This window comes from Bufo bufo, chromosome 2 (genome assembly GCF_905171765.1).
Source record: "Bufo bufo chromosome 2, aBufBuf1.1, whole genome shotgun sequence".
Taxonomy (NCBI): Eukaryota; Metazoa; Chordata; class Amphibia; order Anura; family Bufonidae; genus Bufo; species Bufo bufo.
The window spans coordinates 358,168,402-358,187,156 of NC_053390.1; the positions used below are offsets into that span (position 1 = coordinate 358,168,402).

At 43.8% G+C, this 18,755-nt stretch overlaps 1 protein-coding gene across 2 annotated transcripts in view; it reads right to left on the reverse strand.

Moving 5' to 3' along the window:
• GLIS3 (GLIS family zinc finger 3) overlaps positions 1 to 18,755 on the reverse strand; it is a 437,296-nt gene that overhangs the window by 96,068 nt on the left and 322,473 nt on the right. For both annotated transcript variants that reach the window (XM_040417126.1, XM_040417127.1), the window contains one exon: positions 8,588 to 8,729. In XM_040417126.1, the coding sequence (XP_040273060.1) occupies positions 8,588 to 8,729 (142 nt within the window). The remainder of the gene's footprint in view (positions 1 to 8,587; positions 8,730 to 18,755) is intronic.

Sequence of the window (18,755 nt, forward strand, 5' to 3'; positions counted from 1 at the left end):
TTAACTCGTTGCTATGAAAATGCAAAGACTAAGCTCTCAGCCAAGTATCCCATATGTACGCCTGTGTGAGCAAGCTTCTAACAAAAGACAATGAATACGTCTGTATCCCCAATCTGCTCTTCTCATTTCAGATTGAAAAGGTGACTATTTTGTTCATTGACCATTTGGTAAAAAAAATTGCAGAAATTAAGATTTTCCTATGTCACAATAAAACGTATATCCCTCCCATTTGATGCCTAACACTGGGTTCAGACCTGAGCGTATTTGATATGCGCGTTTAACACGCGTTTTTGTGTGCATTTTTGTACATAGTCAACACGCGTATTACGCGCGTTTGTGTGATTGACAGCAGTGTCCTATGGCCGCAAACGCGCGACAAAACGCCCCAAAAAAGCTCAAGAACTTGTTTATGCGTCGGGCGTTTTTCAGCGCGTTCGAACGCGCTGTAAAACGCGAAAATGTGAACCAGTCCCATAGGGAAGCATTGGTTTGCATCGGTTATGCGTTTTACAGCGCGTTCGAACGAGCTGTAAAACGCGCAAGTGTGAACTTAGGGTAATTAATGAAAAGCTTTATCCACTCGTAAACTGTTATTACCAGCGTGGAGCTAATTTGCTCCATTGCTCGTTTTTCTGACTTTTAATGGATGTATGAATTCCAGATCTCTCACAAGCACAGATTTTCTTCTGTCGGGTGATTTATAGTTTTCCTGCAGGGCAAAATTTTGTAATAAATGAAACCTTTGTCCAGGTTTGTGTCTCTGATTACAAAACAAATATGCAGCACATGGCCCCTGCTGAATGGACGCTGTCTGCTTAAAATGTCTAACTGAGCAAGACCCCAGAAGCTGTAGAGGAGACTTCTGCTTTTCTGGATTCAATGTGGGCCCCATCTCCACCCTGAATCCACTGCCACCACAATATACATGATTCCAATTTTTAAACACATGGTTACAATTGGTAAAACCTGTTCTGTTGGAACAAAGGCTGTCAAAGGCTGCTCTCCCAGCATAAAACACTGACACTGACATTTTTCCTTCAACAGATAACATTCTTATCAACCAAAATAAATAGCATACACATAAAACAGGCCTGGCTACTGTATTTATATTGCAGATAGAACAAAAAATTTTTACTTTTGCTTTTTGGATCAATCAAAATTACTTCTTAGGGCTCTTTCACACTTGCGTTGTTTTGTTCAGGCATAGAGTTCCGTCGTCGGGGCTCTATGCCGGAAGAATGCTGATCAGGATTATCCCCATGCATTCTGAATGAAGAGAAATCCGATCAGGATGCATCAGGATGCCTTCAGTTCCTGATGCATGCTGCGCTTTTTGCTCCGGCCAAAAATCCTGAACACTTGCTGCAAGGCCGAATCCGGAATTAATGCCCATTTAAAGGCATTAATCCGGATCCGGCCTTAAGCTAAACGTCGTTTCGGCGCATTACCGGATCAGACGTTTAGCTTTTTCTGAATGGTTACCATGGCTGCCAGGACGCTAAAGTCCTGTTTGCCATGGTAAAGTGTAGTGGGGAGTGGGGGAGCAGTATACTTACCGTCCGTGCGGCTCCCGGGGCGCTTCAGAGTGACGTCAGGGCGCCCCACGCGCATGGATGACGTGATCGCATGGATCACGTCATCCATGCGCATGGGGCGCTCTGACGTCATTCTGGAGCGCCCCGGGAGCTGCACGGACTGTAAGTATACTGCTCCCCCGCTCCCCACTACTACTATGGCAACCAGGACTTTAATAGCGTCCTGGCTGCCATAGTAACACTGAACGCATTTTGAAGACGGATCCGTCTTCAAATGCTTTCAGTTCACTTGCGTTGTTACGGATCCAGCGGGCACCTCCGGCAAATGGAGTACACGACGGATCCGGACAACGCAAGTGTGAAAGGCCTAATAGCAGTACATCTGAAGAAAGCTTTGATTTTAAAACTCATGTTGGTTCCTTTGTATTATATGCATACTTAATATGAGCATCAGTATAATTGTTACCAGTTTTTAATTTTTATTTTTATAAATCAGTAAAATATAATTATTTTGAATATATATTCTTGAAGAATAAAAAAACTATCATCCTTAGTCTATGCCCTTATTTCCTCTACCAACCCATTAAGGCCTCATGCACACGACCGTTGTTGTGTTCCGTGTCCGTTGTTCCGTTTTCCGTGATTTTCTGCGGACCCATTGACTTTCAATGGGTCAGTTGAAAACTCGGATAATGCACCGTTTGTCATCCGCGTCCGTGATCCATGTTTCCAGTCTGTCCAAAAAATATGACCTGTCCTATTTTTTTCACGGACAACGGTTCGCGGACCCATTTAAGTCAATGGGTCAGTGAAAAAACACGGAGGCACACAAGATAGTCATCCGCGTCCGCGCGTCCGTTTTTTTCCTATCATTTGCAAGGCAAACTTGACTTAGATTTTTTTTTCAATTTTCATGTCTGGTGATCCTCCAAAAATCAAGGAAAACACACGGAAACAAAAACGGAAACGGATCACGGAACAGCTTTTTGCGGACCGCAAAAAAATACTGTCGTGTGCATGAGGCCTAAGGCTTAATTCACACGTCCGTGGTGTGTTGCGGACCCGCAAATTGCGGGTCCGCAACACACCAGCCTGTCACCTCCATAGAAATGCCTATTCTTGTCCGCAAGCTGCGGACAAGAATAGGACATGCTCTATCTTTTTGCGGAGCTGCGGACCCAAAATCGGGGCCGCGCTCCGCAATTGCGGCTGCAGACAGCACACTGTGTGCTGTCCGCATCCATTCCGTCCCCATAGAGAATGAATGGGTCCGCACCCATTCCGCTAAATTGCGGAAAGGATGCGGACCCATTTTGCGGACGTGTGAATGGAGCCTAAAGCTGAGCTTTCATTTTTTAAACTGCTGTAGAAAAATATACAATTTCTATTGCTTTCCTATTAATTGTAAAAATATTTGTCTTTGTCCTATATAAGCTTAGAATTGCACCAAATGGCACCATACCAGCTGTAAGCCCCCTCTTTTCACAAGGCTAAAGTATAGGTCTGCATGTATTGCACAGGCCTTCAGCTTTTGCATTACAATTGGGTAATTCTACTGAATTGGGATTTGTACTGAAAAAGCTAAAGTTGCCCACATATTAGTAAATTAAAAGTAAGGGCAGCGTCCAAAGTAAGGTAATTATGTATTTTTACTTACAGAGTGTTGCAAGCGCAGTATCTGCTCCCCCGAGTATAAATGCACAACTGAATTTGGGGTTGAGCATTTCCTGCCTTTTGAGACCACGTATTTTTGTCATTTAAGGTGCAGGTTTGAGACAAACTTTGTGAGTTTTTAACTTTTTTCAAAACCCTTGCCACTTTTTCAAAAAGCGGATAGGGCATGGGTGGGAGAACACTGACCATAGCCAATTCTCTGTGCCCCCGCCGATATAATAACATGTGCACCAGAAATCTGACCCACATTATGCCAGAAATCTACTCCAGGTCCTGGCTAGAGTGGATTTCAGTTTCTGGCCTATGGACAGAAGCAGATGTAACACATTTATAACAGGTGTGTGCCTCTTAATAAATTGGTTGGATCTTCCTCCAGAGGGCTTGTTACTAAGACTAGAGTGCGAAATGCCAGTGTTTAGTAAATGACCAACATTAACTTTTTACATTTTTTTATTGATTTTTATCTGCTGCTGAGAAGCTAAAGTTGGATTTATATTGCCCGATATTAGGGCTGATTATTGGGAATGAACGTTCGTACAAACGTTCGTTCATGATAATCTGCCTGTCTAAAGGTGCCACAGATTACCTGATGAACAAGCGAAACACTCATCCATCCAGGGAAATGATCAGAGGTGCGGACACCTCAATTATAGTTTCCGGCAGCAGATCGTGTCGTCTAAACAGCACTCTGCTGCCCAGGAGCACTGATTTTGTATGGGGACAAGTGACAGCAGCAGCTATTGCTCATTCTCATACTGTGGAGGTGATTGCGGCATATAACAATTCCTTCCCATTCACTACAATCGGCTGCTTCTCGGATAATGTAAGTGCGCCTGAACTAAAAAATGACAACCAATACAGACACCATTCACTTTTATATAAATTGCCAAGACAATAAAAAAATTCAGTTTTCTGCTCTGTACCATTTCATAGACTGTGGAGGGAATTTATCATAAGGGGAATTTCTGAAGTCAGCTTTGCTAAAGCCTACATTGACATTAACTTTTTGAAGCCAGAATTCTAAAAAGCATTGCTTAAAAGGGGTTATCCAACCCCTATAATGTCCCCCTTAATGCCCGTTCCCCTCATATAGGTTAGACTTACACTGCTCCCCGGCACCTGCGTCGCTCATGATGCCCGCACACCCACTGCATCTCCTCGTTGCGCGGATCAAAACATCCGGCGACTGGGGTGCAGCTAACAGCATGCTGCAATGGGGGAGAGCCTCCGTAGCATCAACCACGATGCTAGGGAGGCTTGTCCCTGTCACAGCCTGCTATTGGCTGCAATCCCCCCCCCGCCTTGTCAGATGTTTTGATCTGCGAGACTGGGAGATGCAGCGCCGGCCGTGCGAAGATCAGAAGCGACACGGGTGTCGGGGAGCAGGGTAAGTATAATCTATATGAGGGGCCCGGGAATTAGGGGGGACATTATAGGGGTTGGATAACCCCTTTAATAAATCCCCCCACCCACTCCCATGATTTTAAATATTTGGAATTAACAATCTTGCTAATTAAACTATAAAAGGTCATTTATCAGATTACCCCTAACAGTGCTGGCCTCTGCACATCCCTTCAATGTTTTATTCCTATGGATTGCACATCCACATGTCATGCATTGATCTATTGCTTCTCAGTATATTTTAGAAAGATATCTATTGAGGCTCTTAGTATACGTTTTGATCAAAATACATAGGCCCCCTCACCATGTCAAGGTGGCCTCTTATGAGTGGGTCCCTACTATAATTTAGTGCAGCCACATGGTGATGACCACCAACTTTAAGCAGCCCCCATAGGAGGTGAGACACAGATGCCCAACAGCACCCTTGCTATCAGGCAAACCCCCTTGGCACTGGGCCACCTTAGCATTATTTTTTTCCTTTCTCAGAAAATTGTAACCCTAAAATTGTATGATGAGTAAACGGTGTGACCTGCAACTGCAATTCTTAACATCTACAGTCCTGATCAAAAGTTTAAGACCACTTGAAAAATGGCAAAAAATCATATTTTACATTGTTGGATCTTAACAAGGTTCCAAGTAGAGCTTCAACATGCAACAAGAAGAAATGAGAGTGAGACCAAACATAACGATTAAACTGAAACAGGCTGTTTTTCAGCTGATCCAAATTTTAGGACCACATGCCTTTAAAAGGCCAAATCTGTGCAAAGATGTGGATTCATTGTCATTTTCTGTCAGGTAGTCACACGTTGTGATGGCAAAGGCAAAAAAACTCTCCCTTTTTGAACGTTGTCAGGTTGTTGAACTGCATAAGCAGGGTCTCTCACAGCGCGCCATCGCTGCTGAGGTGGGACGCAGTAAGACAGTCATTTGGAATTTCTTAAATGATCCTGAGGGTTATGGAACCAAAAAGTCAAGTGGAAGACCCAAAAAAATGTCACCAGCTCTGAGCCGGAGGATCCAATTGGCTGTCCGTCAAGACACTGGACGATCCTCGACCCAAATTAAGGCCCTTACTGGTGCTGACTGCAGCCCCATAACCATCAGACGGCATCTGAGACTGAAGGGCTTCAAAAATAAAAAACTTCTTCAAAGACCTCATCTCCTTGAACGTCACAGAACTGCTCGTTTGGACTTTGCAAGAGAGCACCAAACATGGGACATTCAAAGGTGGAAGAAAGTTTTAGTCTCTGATGAGAATTTTTTTTACCTTAATGGTCCTGATGGTTTCCAACGTTACTGGCATGACAAGCAGATCCCACCTGAGATGTTTTCTAGGCGCCACAGTGGAGGGGGCACCATAATGGTCTGGGGTGCTTTTTCCTTCAGTGGAACAATGGAGCTTCAGGAAGTGCAGGGGCGTCAAACGGCCGCTGGCTATGTCCAGATGTTGCAGAGAGCATTCCTCATGACTGAGGGCCCTCGTCTGTGTGGTAACGACTGGGTTTTTCAACAGGACAATGCTACAGTACGCAATGCCCGCAGGACAAGGGACTTCTTCCAGGAGAATAACATCACTCTTTTGGCCCATTCTGCGTGTTCCCCTGATCTAAATCCAATTGAGAACCTTTGGGGATGGATGGCAAGGGAAGTTTACAAAAATGGACAACAGTTCCAGACAGTAGATGGCCTTCGTGCGGCCTTCTTCACCACTTGGAGAAATGTTCCCACTCACCTCATGGAAACGCTTGCATCAAGCATGCCGAAACGAATTTTTGAAGTGATCAACCATAACGGCGGAGCTACTCATTACTGAGTTCATGTTTGGAAGTTGGATTTCTGTTTTGGGGGGGTCAGTGTTTTTTTTTGAGGTGTGGTCCTAAACTTTTGATCAGCTGAAAAACAGCATGTTTCAGTTCATTAGACCACTGAGGAAGGGAGAGTGAATCTACCCGTAACGCGTATGGTGAAACAAGTGATGTACCTGCATTGAAAAGCCTCCGATAATACTGTATGGCCATACAGAAGAAAATCTCTACAGTAAAGGATTAACTATTCTTATCGTCGAAAGCTGCACCAAAGGAAATTGCGGAACAGAGTGGCAACTCCTGCGATCTTTGGAACTCCCGCGAAATTCAAACCAGCTTGCTGTATGGAGCGACTGAATAAGCCGGCAAATATTTAAAGCTCCATTGAAGCAATAGGGAGACAGCAGACGCTAGACGGTAAGCCAAACATCGATTTAAAGTTTTCTCCAATCCAAAGCTCATATCGAGCTTAAAAGGATCAGCTATAAGAGACTTTTCACATTATCAGGATTCCTGTGGACACTTTATGAACATATTGCGCTCCCAGTGAATACACCTACAACATTTTCAGTGACATTCAGTTTCCCAAATTGGGATAGAGCGCTAGAAGATAATACCCCCTCTTCCCAAATAACAGCATATACTTGAAGTTTCTTGGTGTGATATATATTATTGAATTTATCGACACTATTGAGTCATATGAATATAGTGTTGATCATATCTACCACAATATGTGACTGTAATGTTGTATATTATTGCTAAATTGTTCTTATAAATTTTATTACTTGTATTTTATGGGGATATAATAAATATTTTCTGCACATGTCAATTTGGTTGCCAAGTGTATGAGTGCTCGCTCATTACTCTATTACTCAGTTCATTAGTTGTTTTCATTAAATTGAATGCTCAAAAAATGTTTTGTCTCACTCCCAATGAGCAAAATATGCTATCATATTTATGGTGAACTTTGCTTGTAGAACTGGTACTGCAAGAGCTCTGACAGAAATTCCAACACGTAGCTATCTAGTTTTGGAAACAACAGATTTCATATACGGTAAAGGAAAATTCTGACTGGGGCAGATTTGCCATTTCTTTGGTGCCGAGCAAATTTATGTTTGGGAGCCTCATCCCCCAGTTTGGGTGCCTTCACACGTTGCAGAATTATCCGCGAAAAAATCTGCAGGTGTGGATTTTTCATTTTGTTTCGGATTATGCTGCAAATTTATGTGTGTAAATCATTTCGCGGATTCCTCCATTAAAATGAATGTAGACATTCAGCTACAGGAAATCAGCTACAAAACTTTATTTGCATTCTGTTCCGCTGCAGAATTTTAATTGCGCAGCAGAACAGAATGCAGGTATTGAAACTTTTCATCCCCTTAGGGAGGGAGATATTATTATGGGGTGGATTTTGTTGTGGAGAATTCAGCAATCTGTGAAGGCACCCGCAAGTTCTGCTCTGCAAACCACTAGTCTCTGCTCAGTACACCACTGTAGACGGGGCACTTCTGCTATTGCTCTACACCTGGGAAGGGACCTTCTTCTCCCCTGGGCGCTTGCGCAGCTGAGATGGCTGCACATACAGTATGTCGACCCTTTCTTAGTCAGTTTTTTAAGCCAACCACTTGTGACCAGTAGGAGACCCTCTGATTCCTGGGGCATCAAGCATTTGCTTGGTTTGCTTCACGGTGGTAGAGTCTGCCCCTGATTCTGACCATCATACCCTGATAGAAAAAATTTCTGATTAGGATTTAATAATATGGTGTCAAATATGGTCTTAGGTGGGGCAATAAAAATTACATGTCTGAAGGAATACATTGGGACCTATTTATTTCAGCTGGTTATATAGCACCAACATTTTCCAAAGTTCTGTAAATAGACTGTAGCCATTCACACCATCCCCTGACACCAGTGGGACACTTTCCACATCTAACTTTCTTAGGAAGTCAATGAACCTATTAGTATGCGCTTGGAGTGTGGGAGGAAAAAGCTGGAGAACTTGGAGGAATCCCACGCCAACAAAGAGCACACAATTTCTAAGCAGATGTCCATGGCTATATTCAAAGCCATGAACTCAGTGCCCCAAGACAATGCTAACGAATGAGCCACCTTGCTGCCCAACCCAGTCTTCATATATCAGTTAAATATCTTAAGATTATTGTTGTCTGATACCTGGAAATACATCATGCACGGGGCCAGGAGATCTTCCCAACGTATTTTCTGCAGGATCCTGTGGTGATGTTGTTGGTTGAAGAGGCTGAATAGTGAGGCAATCACTGAGGATTTCTTGGTCGAGCTCTGTCCTTTGTCGTAACTATAGAAGAAGGAAAGAAAGGATAATATCAGATGCTAGTTTTCTTTTGCAACATTATCTTTGGAAATAAAATAAAGTGACATTGGTGAATTAAAACTGGTGACCTGACTGTCAGTAAAAGCTAGCATGAGTCTGGATAATTAGCAATAATTTATTTTCCATGGTAAAGATGTTTCAAAGTAGTTCTATAAAATCCATATGTTTCCCTTTACACAGCCAAAGATGCCTGCTTCCGATTACCTACTAAGCCTTACGTTTTAATGCTATCAGCTGTAATGGGTTTTCATCAGAAAATCAGTTGCACGTGTACTCCAGGAACCAAACATGTTGTGAAAGATTGGCATACTGTGCTTCATAAAGTAGTACTGCAGCTCAAGCATTGCCAGGCTCATCATATTTGGCTTCAGTTCAAAATACAGAGCTGGACTTCTGTTGTCGATCAGTGACTACATGATAAACTGTATGTAAACATACACATACCTAAGAAAGGCATTTAACCATTATGCTAGGAGGGCTGATACATTTTTATTTTATTCTGCACTTACGTATACAGAGCAGTAAATGGGATTTCCAGGCTCTTTATTTGAGACCTATCTTCAGGTCATTGATTGGACTTTTGTGCACCATTATAACTTGCTAAGAAAAGGCTATGGACACATTTACATCGATAATTTTGTTGCATTACACATATAGTGTGATAAAACATTTTTGGAATTGGTTTTGTTTAAACATTTTGCTTCATTTTGCTTTTGCAGCTGGCATAGATATACATGACATAGCAAGCTGCAGGATGCCATTCACTAGCAAAACCATCTGATTGGCTGCCTGGTGGCTCCTTCTCCAGCTCTTTTATCTCCTTTTCGGAATGATTTTCAGTTGATTTATTAGCAAGTAAAGCTAAAGCAGCATTCTGCAGCTTGTCATTTAGTGCACAGGCAAAGTATGAAATCCAGGCCTTCTGTAGAATGTCTACCAAGCTTTAGGCAAAGTATGAAATAATGTAATTTCATTGTGACACTATGGGGGTAATTTATTAAGACCGGCAACTAGAACAACCCTTATATCTGGCGGTGGATACGCCAAAATTATGAAGAGGCACGAGCCTCTCCATAACGTTGGCGCATCTAGCACCAGTCTAAGGCTAGGTCTACCCCACGACATGTGTCGCGCGACAGATAGGGCACAACTACACTGAAACATTTGTTGCGCGACATTTTGTCGCACCAATGTCGCACAACAATTTTTATAATGATAGTCTATGGTGTCGCACTGCGACATATGAAATGCTGCAAGAGTCGCAGAAAAAAACATCTCAAATTGATTTTTTACAACTGTTGCATCGCTGTCGCATCATGTCGCATTGCGACACTATAGACAATCATAAAAATTGTTGCGCGACATTGGTGCGATAAAATGTCACGCGACAAATGTCGTCGTGTAGACCTAGCCTAAATGTAAGCAAGCTTCCTAACCGTCTTACATTTAGACCATTTTCTATGCCTAAAACAGGTGTAGAAAATAATGAATGAGACAGGCCCGCCCCCTTCCCCGCCCACACCACGTCGACTTTTTTAGACTTGAGCGGGAAAAGACAGTTAGTTAATGGTTAATCTGCACTAGAAATACACCTAATATAGGCCTATTTCTAATAATAATAAATGACCCCCATATACCTAAATTTACCTAGCTTTATGATTAGCAGCATGTTACTTCCAAACTGAAAACCATAAAGCCCAAATTTATATTGATTTTTTTTTTATAAAAAAAAAACACATTTCTTTGGCACTTTTGAGACTTTATTACACGTACAGTTAAACTGGTATTTGGAGACAGAAACTAAATAAATTCTTGTGGAACCCAAACTAACTAAATATATACTGAACAAGACATGAGAAAGTTGATACTTCAGTGTGTGTTTTACTGGCTCAGCATACTTTAATTGGGTGTAATAAATGTTATTTCTGCACACAACAAGCCCTAACCCTAAGGTAGGCAGGGGCCATTGATAATGTCCCTAATATGCATGGCTATTGTCCCTAATAGGCACAGTTAGTATGCCTAATTAGCATGGATAATGTCCCAAATTTGCATAAAAAGTGTCCCTAATTAGCATGGATAGGTTCCCTAATTAGTGTAGATGGTAATTAGGGACACTGTCCATGCCAGTTACAGACAGTATGCATACCAATTAGGAACAGTATCCACGCCAGTCATGAACCTCCCATGTTGCCTCCCTACCTTAGAGTTAGAGTTTGCTACATAGTGAGCTAAACTATATTACATACAGTTAGAGATGACAGAGGACACACATAAGGGTCAGGGTAATTTCACACATTTTCTAAAACAGGAATGCCAGAATAAAAGTACTTTATTTCCTGCTTTGCCTATATATATATACAGTATATATATATATATATATATATACATACACATATACATACCAGTTGCGAAAGCCAAATGAAACAAAAAGTTTAATTGAACTCTAGTAACAGTATTTTTTGTTCATTTTTCTTTAAGGGAAATATATTTGGTTTTGGCTCTATTTATTAGATTTGCCTGTAGAACATCCATGGATATGTTATTTTTTTAAACATTTTGCAGTTTTTCTCTTTTTACAAACTTTCCTGGAGTCGCCATGTTGGATGCCACACCGTTTCTGTATTGTCTGGGTAAACAGTTCAGCAGTATTTAAACGCTTTTTGACAACAGCAATGAATGAAATTAATGGACAGTTCATAGGTTCATAGATTAATACAGTCTCTAGAAAGAGATATTCCTCTCCCACCCATCCATTTTCCAGCAGAAAAAGTAGCCCTGTCATACTTGAATCCCATCTAATTGGTGCATTTATACCTAATGACTCTGCTTGCTTTGTCCCAGTCTATACATAAAGCTGAAAAGTGAGCTTCAGAAGACCAAAAATATCAGCCTATTGTGCGTGTCTCAGAGACTGGTGTAAACTTTTTATAACAGACGGTGTACATCAGTCTATGATCAGGGGCTTTCCACGGACCATGGGTCCATTGTGACATGCTCTATTTTTGTAGGTGGGTATGGATCCCTCACATACATTATAGTCTATGGGTCCGTGAAAACCACAGGGACAACATGGATTGGTCTGGGGTTTTCAGCCTAGCAGTAACCATGGAATATAAAGGACACATGGAGGGCACAAAATAGACACGGGAACCAAACATGAATTTTTAATGTTCATCTTCATGGAAGAACCACTGACCATCTCATCACGGATGCCATCAAGGACATAGAGGTGTGAAAGAGGCCTTAAGCAGATACCTGTGATAGTGACACATACATTATCATCCACTTCAGGTTTGCTGCTGTGTTCTTTATAGGTAACACACAAGAAGTCTACTAGGGTAGACGAAAATTTTCTCACAATCTCAATTATAATCAGGTATAAATTAAGTTATATAAACCCAGAATAACATACATAATATGGTAAAGTTGTGTGTAGTCAAAGCTGTAAATATGAATGCACAAAATATTTTTTTTCCCCGATTGGTCTTAGTTTTAACAAGTATCCCTAAAGACAGGGCAGCGGAAAGCTATGATGAAAAAGTAGCTTGTTATTTAATCTTCGCAACAGACTGAATTCATTGAATGAAGCTTATTTCAGCCACACACCCGATTAAACAGATTAAAATGATATGATCTTCACTCAAGCATAGTAAAACTACTTCATACAAAGGATTCAGATAATTTCCTGTGGTATGTACAGAATATCTATATAGTGCCAACATATTTTTCAATGATGTATATAAAATATGTATATAAAACAGGCAAAAATAACATACATTTACAATTCCATATGACAGGCCAATCTACAAGCTATATGAAATACAATAAAAGCAGATTATACTGTTGCTTTTTTTCTGGCTAAAGTCTCTTGTACTGGAGGCTTAAGGTGGCCATACACATTAAAATGAGTGTTTGTTGAAATTTAACAACAAACAATCGTTTCAGCTAACAGATGACAGACCATTATTGTTTTAAAAGAAGTCAGCCATGTTTAATATTTTCATCCAATAGCAAGATGAATGATCTTTCATTCAAAGAAAGATTGCTCATGAGCTAAAGATCTTTCTTTGAACGAACGTTCCAAGAAAGATCTTTTATCCATTGCCTGATTTTATTAAACGTGTATGGGCAGTTTGAACAACTATAATGGCCAATATGGACTATAGTGTGTAGGTCATGTCTATGCTCTATGGTGCTCAGCCATCATCAACTTTTATCTAATGTGTATGGCCAGCTTTAATGGTCGACCTTCTGAAGCTTAGCATCCACACTTTGAGATTTTTCTTTAATAGTGCTGCTTCCAAGATTTTAATACTGATGACCTATCATCTGCATAGGTCATCAGTATCTGATCATTGAGGGTTTGACACCCGGGAACCCCACTGATCAGCTGTTTGAGAAGGCATTGGCGATCCTGTGAGCACCGCTGCCTTCTTGCAGCTTACCAAGCACAGCCAGGGCAGGACTGGGGATAAAAACCAGCACTGGAAAAAGTTGCACACCAGCCCCACAGCGTTGCGTCATTATTTACTTGTTTATAAAAGGGGAAAGCATTCATTTTAAAACACGTGTGTAAACACGAATATGAACTTTGCCCCACAATAGCTCTTTTGTAGAACCCCCATTGTTCATATTACCGTTTTACTGGCTAGGGCAGCGCTAAATCCCGGCCATCAGTGACGGTGACGTCACTGGGCTTCCTGGCAGCCCCATGGAGAGCCCCAGTACATCACCAGATCTTCAAAAAATGCCTTTGCCCTGCGCGATTTAGCGCAGGTCAAAGGAGAGCATCGGAGCATGAACCCGAACAACCCCTTTAATTTATACTCAGATATAGTCCTCCTGTAAGTACCTGACCTTCCCCCTCTTCCTTACCCCCCTTCCCCTTCTGTCCCCCTTGAATGTATGTCAGCATCAGCACCAGGAGAAGGACTGGAGCTGCAGGCTGCACAGGGACAAGTGAGTGACTGGCAACCCCTTCCTGCTGTCACAGAGTTGCTGGATTCTCCTGGAAAAGTTGTTGATGTGCAGCTGCCTGGAGGTGGTGGGCTCCAAGCTTCTCACAGCCACTCTGACCACCATGCATAGAGTTTCAGCTGCCTGGAAGTGACCTCCAGGCCTCTATGTATGAAGGCACAGTAGACTGCTGGGAGCTGCCTGTGTGGAGGCTGAGCAGCCTGCTTGATGCAGAGAGCTGTGGGATCACTGTCCCCTCCTGTACAGAGAGCAGCAAGGGACTCTCCAGGAGTGGCATTGGCTGGGCAGATCAGCTTCTAGGATATGGGCTCCATGGGCCCTCTGTAGCCCTCACATGCTTCTTTATGCATCACAGCAAGGAGATGATTGGGGCAGTTGACAGCAGGGCTCTGGCTGGAGGTAGCACTTTGTGAAAGGTTGTCACACAGGTTGTCAGGGGCTGGGAGTGGAGAACATCTTGGTGTGTAACCTGGTGTCACTGTGCTGTACCAAGGATCTGCTGGGCATGGTGCCTCCACAGAGGTCAGGGAATCAGATGGACTGAGGAGGGCTTGTACTTTGGAGAAGAATATGTGGCTTCATGTGACAGAGCAGATGAATCGCACAGAAGAGTGTGTGGATGAGGATACGTCGTGTCTCCAGGAGCTCTGCCCCTGACATCTCCAAGTGATAGACACTGCTGGACCCCCCTGGCACCCTGCACACAGAGCCTTCCTGTATGTATGGCTGGTGCCAACTTGTGATCAGATCTGACAGTCTGAAGCCAGGAAGCGCTGCCACCCTGTCCCCAGGTCTGCTCTGTGCATGCACCCGGAGCCCTCTGTGCCCACGCCGGTGATGCCATGTCCCGCAACCATAGTGGAGGTGATGTGGGAGGCTCTGGATAAAAAGCAGCTCTGGAGGTAAAGGCACGGGCAGGGACCGTTACTACGGGTCGGGGCAACAGGGTGCTGTTGAACTCCAGTAGAAAGGACGGGCTGCTTCTCCTGGGCACCAGTGACACTGGCAGGGGCAGCGGTGTGGGACCGGGAGGGGGCTTGCAGGAGAGCCGCCGGGGGAAGCAGGGAGCTTGCATGAGCTAATTGGGGAAGCCACTGTCGTACAACAGCAGCCAGAGCTGCCGGAGGAACGTGAAGTACCGGAGGCTGCATAACTACCTGTGCAACGTGCTGGAGAGACCCCGGGGCTGGGCATTTGTCTACCACGTCTTTGTGTGAGTACCGGACACCGTGCTGCTGTGTATAATGCACCGCCACTTGCCACATGTGGGCATGGCCCTGGCATCCAATACATATCAGGGAAAGCTATACTGTGCATTTATAATGTGTGCAGGGTGCCAGGGGGGTCCAGCAGTGTCTGTCACTTGGAGATGTCAGGGGCAGAGCTCCTGGAGACACAACGTATCCTCATCCACACACTCTTCTGTGCGATTCATCTGCTCTGTCACATGAAGCCACATATTCTTCTCCAAAGTACAAGCCCTCCTCAGTCCATCTGATTCCCTGCCCTCTGTGGAGGCACCATGCCCAGCAGATCCTTGGTACAGCACAGTGACACCAGGTTACACACCAAGATGTTCTGCACATCCAGCCCCTGACAACCTGTGTGACAACCTTTCACAAAGTGCTACCACCAGCCAGAGCCCTGCTGTCAACTGCCCCAATCTCCTTGCTGTGATGCATAAAGAAGCATGTGAGGGCCACAGAGGGCCCATGGAGCCCAGATCCTAGAAGCTGATCTGCCCAGCCGATGTCACTCCTGGAGATTCCTGTAAACTGGAGACTGTATGTAAACTAATCGTATACACTACATAACCCTGACAGCATGCACAGTCACATGTGGGCACAGCCCTGGCATCCAATACATGTCACAGAAAGCTATACTGTGCATTATAAGCTATACTGCACATGTATTGACTGTGCATGCTGTCAGGGTTATGTAGTGTATATTAGTGTACATACAGTCTTATAATTTATAAGACTGTATGTAAATAATATACACTACATAACCCTGACAGACTGCACAGTCACATGTGGGCACAGCCTGGCCCCTTCTTACCCCCAGGGCTGTTTACATCGGTGACGGCGGCATACACAGGGGTCGGGCTCTGCTTCCGGTCTGCGGCCTGGGCCCGGCATATTTGAATCTGGTGAGGCGGCGGGAGCCTGAGGCCACTTGCAGGAAGAGAGGGGCGGCCACACACAGGACAGCCAGATCCTCAGGATCACGGGCTGCCGCTCACAGCGACACCAGGTGGTCGGAGGGAGCAGTGCCGCTCCCACGGAGGCCGGCCGGCCTGCTCAGCTCCACCCACCTGCCAGTGCGGCCACCACTAACTACATCAGACTGAGGCTAGCTTTCGGATTCGGCCGGCCGCAGAAAAAGTGCAGGCACATCTTAAAGCGGCCCCAGGGCCGGCGGCCCACCGGGAAATTTCCCGGTATCCCGGTAGGCCAGTCCGGCCCTGAGCACAGCTCCATACATTATATAACGGCTGTGCTTGGTATCATGCTCAGCCCCCTTCACTTCAATGGGGCTGAGCTGCGTCTAGGCCACGTGACCGATGAATGTGTCATCACTGGCCTAGGGAAAGCAGTGAGAAGGCCGTGGCGCTACTGCGAGTAATGCTGCCTTCTTGAACAGCTGACCAGAAGGGGCCTGGCTGTCAGACCCCCACCAATCAGATACTGGTAACCTATCCAGAGTGGAGAAACTGGCATGGGTAAAAACACTTATCACAGCTTACCCTTCTTGATACAGAGGGAAGCAACAACACCCTGTGTGCACAAAGGATGTACAACTCCTTGGTACTCTTTAGTGCTGTAATTACCTCTGGATAGGTCATCAGTATTACAATCTCGAAAAATTCCTTTAAATAATGAGTTCATTGTGTAGTACCATTAGTCGTCATATACACAGTGGAGCTGCATGACTGGATCCTATATGGAGGCACATGGTGTGTCTATGGTTCTGTTCTTAGGAGTTGCAAGTCTTTTGTGGGCTATCTTACAATGCTTCTGAACAGAACCATATTAGGGAGATATTCTCAGTAGTATAAGATCTGATGGAGCATGAAAATTGATCCAGGGTGATTGCCAGATTGGGTCAGCATTTTTGTTTCTCACAAATCAGCCCATGCTGTATAAGGTCTCATACATCTGGACCTTATCAGGGCTTTCGTAGAGGTATATGGGGTCTCTACTGTGCCTCCACATGCCTCTGATTTCATACAGGGACTTGTGGAGGTTTTTTCTCCTCTATACAAATGTAAACTAAGGGGGAATTTATCAAACCGGTGTAAAGTAGAACTGGCTTAGTTTCCCATAGCAACCAATCAGATTCCTCCTTTCATTTTCCAAAGGAACTGTCAAAAATGAAAGGTGGAATCTGATTGGTTGCTATGGACAACTAAACCAGTTCTACTTTACACCAGTTTGATAAATGACCCCCTAAATTCCTATTGGCATGCTCAGTAGGACTTCATATATACAGAGGTATTTACAGCACTATGGAGTTGTACATCCTTTGTGCACATTTTTCCCCATGGCAGTTTCTCCTCTTCACCTTAATGGACATACATCTTTTTTTTCAAGTCTCAGTACAATGGGGGAATTTATCAAGCCCTGTATGCCAGAATTCTGGCTTCAAAAAGTAGCAAAATAGTTTTTTGAGATTTTTTAGGATTATTTGTGCAAACAGCCCGTCAAGCTGATCTACTCCCAAAACAAAGTTGCAAAGATTGTTGTAATCTTACTCCAATAAAGGGGTGATGTGGTCCTCGAAGTAATATTTCAAGACTAAAATGTTAGACGTATCCCCTTGGTGCTGTGAACAATTTTTATTTTTCCATTTCCTTTTCCTCCATGCCTTCCAAGAGCCATAGCTTTTTTTTTTTTTTTTTTACTGTAGCATTCACATAGCCACATGTGGGCTTGTGTTTTTGTGGGATAAGTTGTACTTTCTAATGGCAACATTTAATATTCTATAGAATGTATTGGGAAACTGAAAAACATTATTAGGCCTCATTCAGACGACCGTATGTGTTTTGCGGATCCGCAAATATGCGGATCCGTTCTTCCGTGATTCTGCACTTCCGTATGAACCGCATTTTTGCGGAACCATAGACTTGAATGGGGCTACGGAACGTTTAATGCGGACAACTATAGGACATGTGAGTTTATTTTTGCGGATCCGCGGAACGGAACTACGGATGCGGACAGCACACGGTGTGCTGTCCGCATCTTTTCAGAGCCCATAGAAATGAATGGATCCGCATACCATCCGCAAAAATGCGGAACAGATGCAGATCCGTTCATACGGTCGTGTGAATGGGCCCTTAATGTGATGGAGTTGGAAGGAAATAGAATTGCACCATTGTTTTATTGATTTCATAATTATAGCATTCACTGAGTAATAATAACTTTTTATATTTCTATGTGAGGGTTTTTTTTGGGCTGAACTGTAGTTTTTATTGGAACCATTCTGACTTTTTGATCACTTTTTATTCATTTATTTTGGAGGAGGAAAGTAAAAAGTGATCAAAAAGTCAGAATGGTTCGTCCCCATTGACTTGCATCGTAAGTCAGGATGGATCCGTTTGGCTCCGCACGGTCAGGCGGACACCAAAACGACTTTTTTCTCATGTCCGTGGATCCTCCAAAAATCAAGGAAGACCCACAGAAGAAAAAACTGACACGGATCACGGACCTACGGACCCCGTTTTTGCGGATCGCAAAAAAAAAACGGTCGTGTGCACTTCACGACTCTCCTGGTATTTATGACCCCGGCTTCTCCTGACTATTCTCTGCTTGCTCCATTTGTACTTTGTAGATTGACTCGGTCCGTTCACGTTCTGTTGTTTGTCTGTCATCCCTGCACTTATTCCAAGCTAGGGATTGCCGTCCAGTTGTCTCCTGTCATTAGGACTCGCGAGGCAAGTAGGCAGGGCCAGGGGTGAGGGTGGAGCGCAGTGGTCACTTCCCTCCCCCCTGTGTGTGTGTACGTGACCGT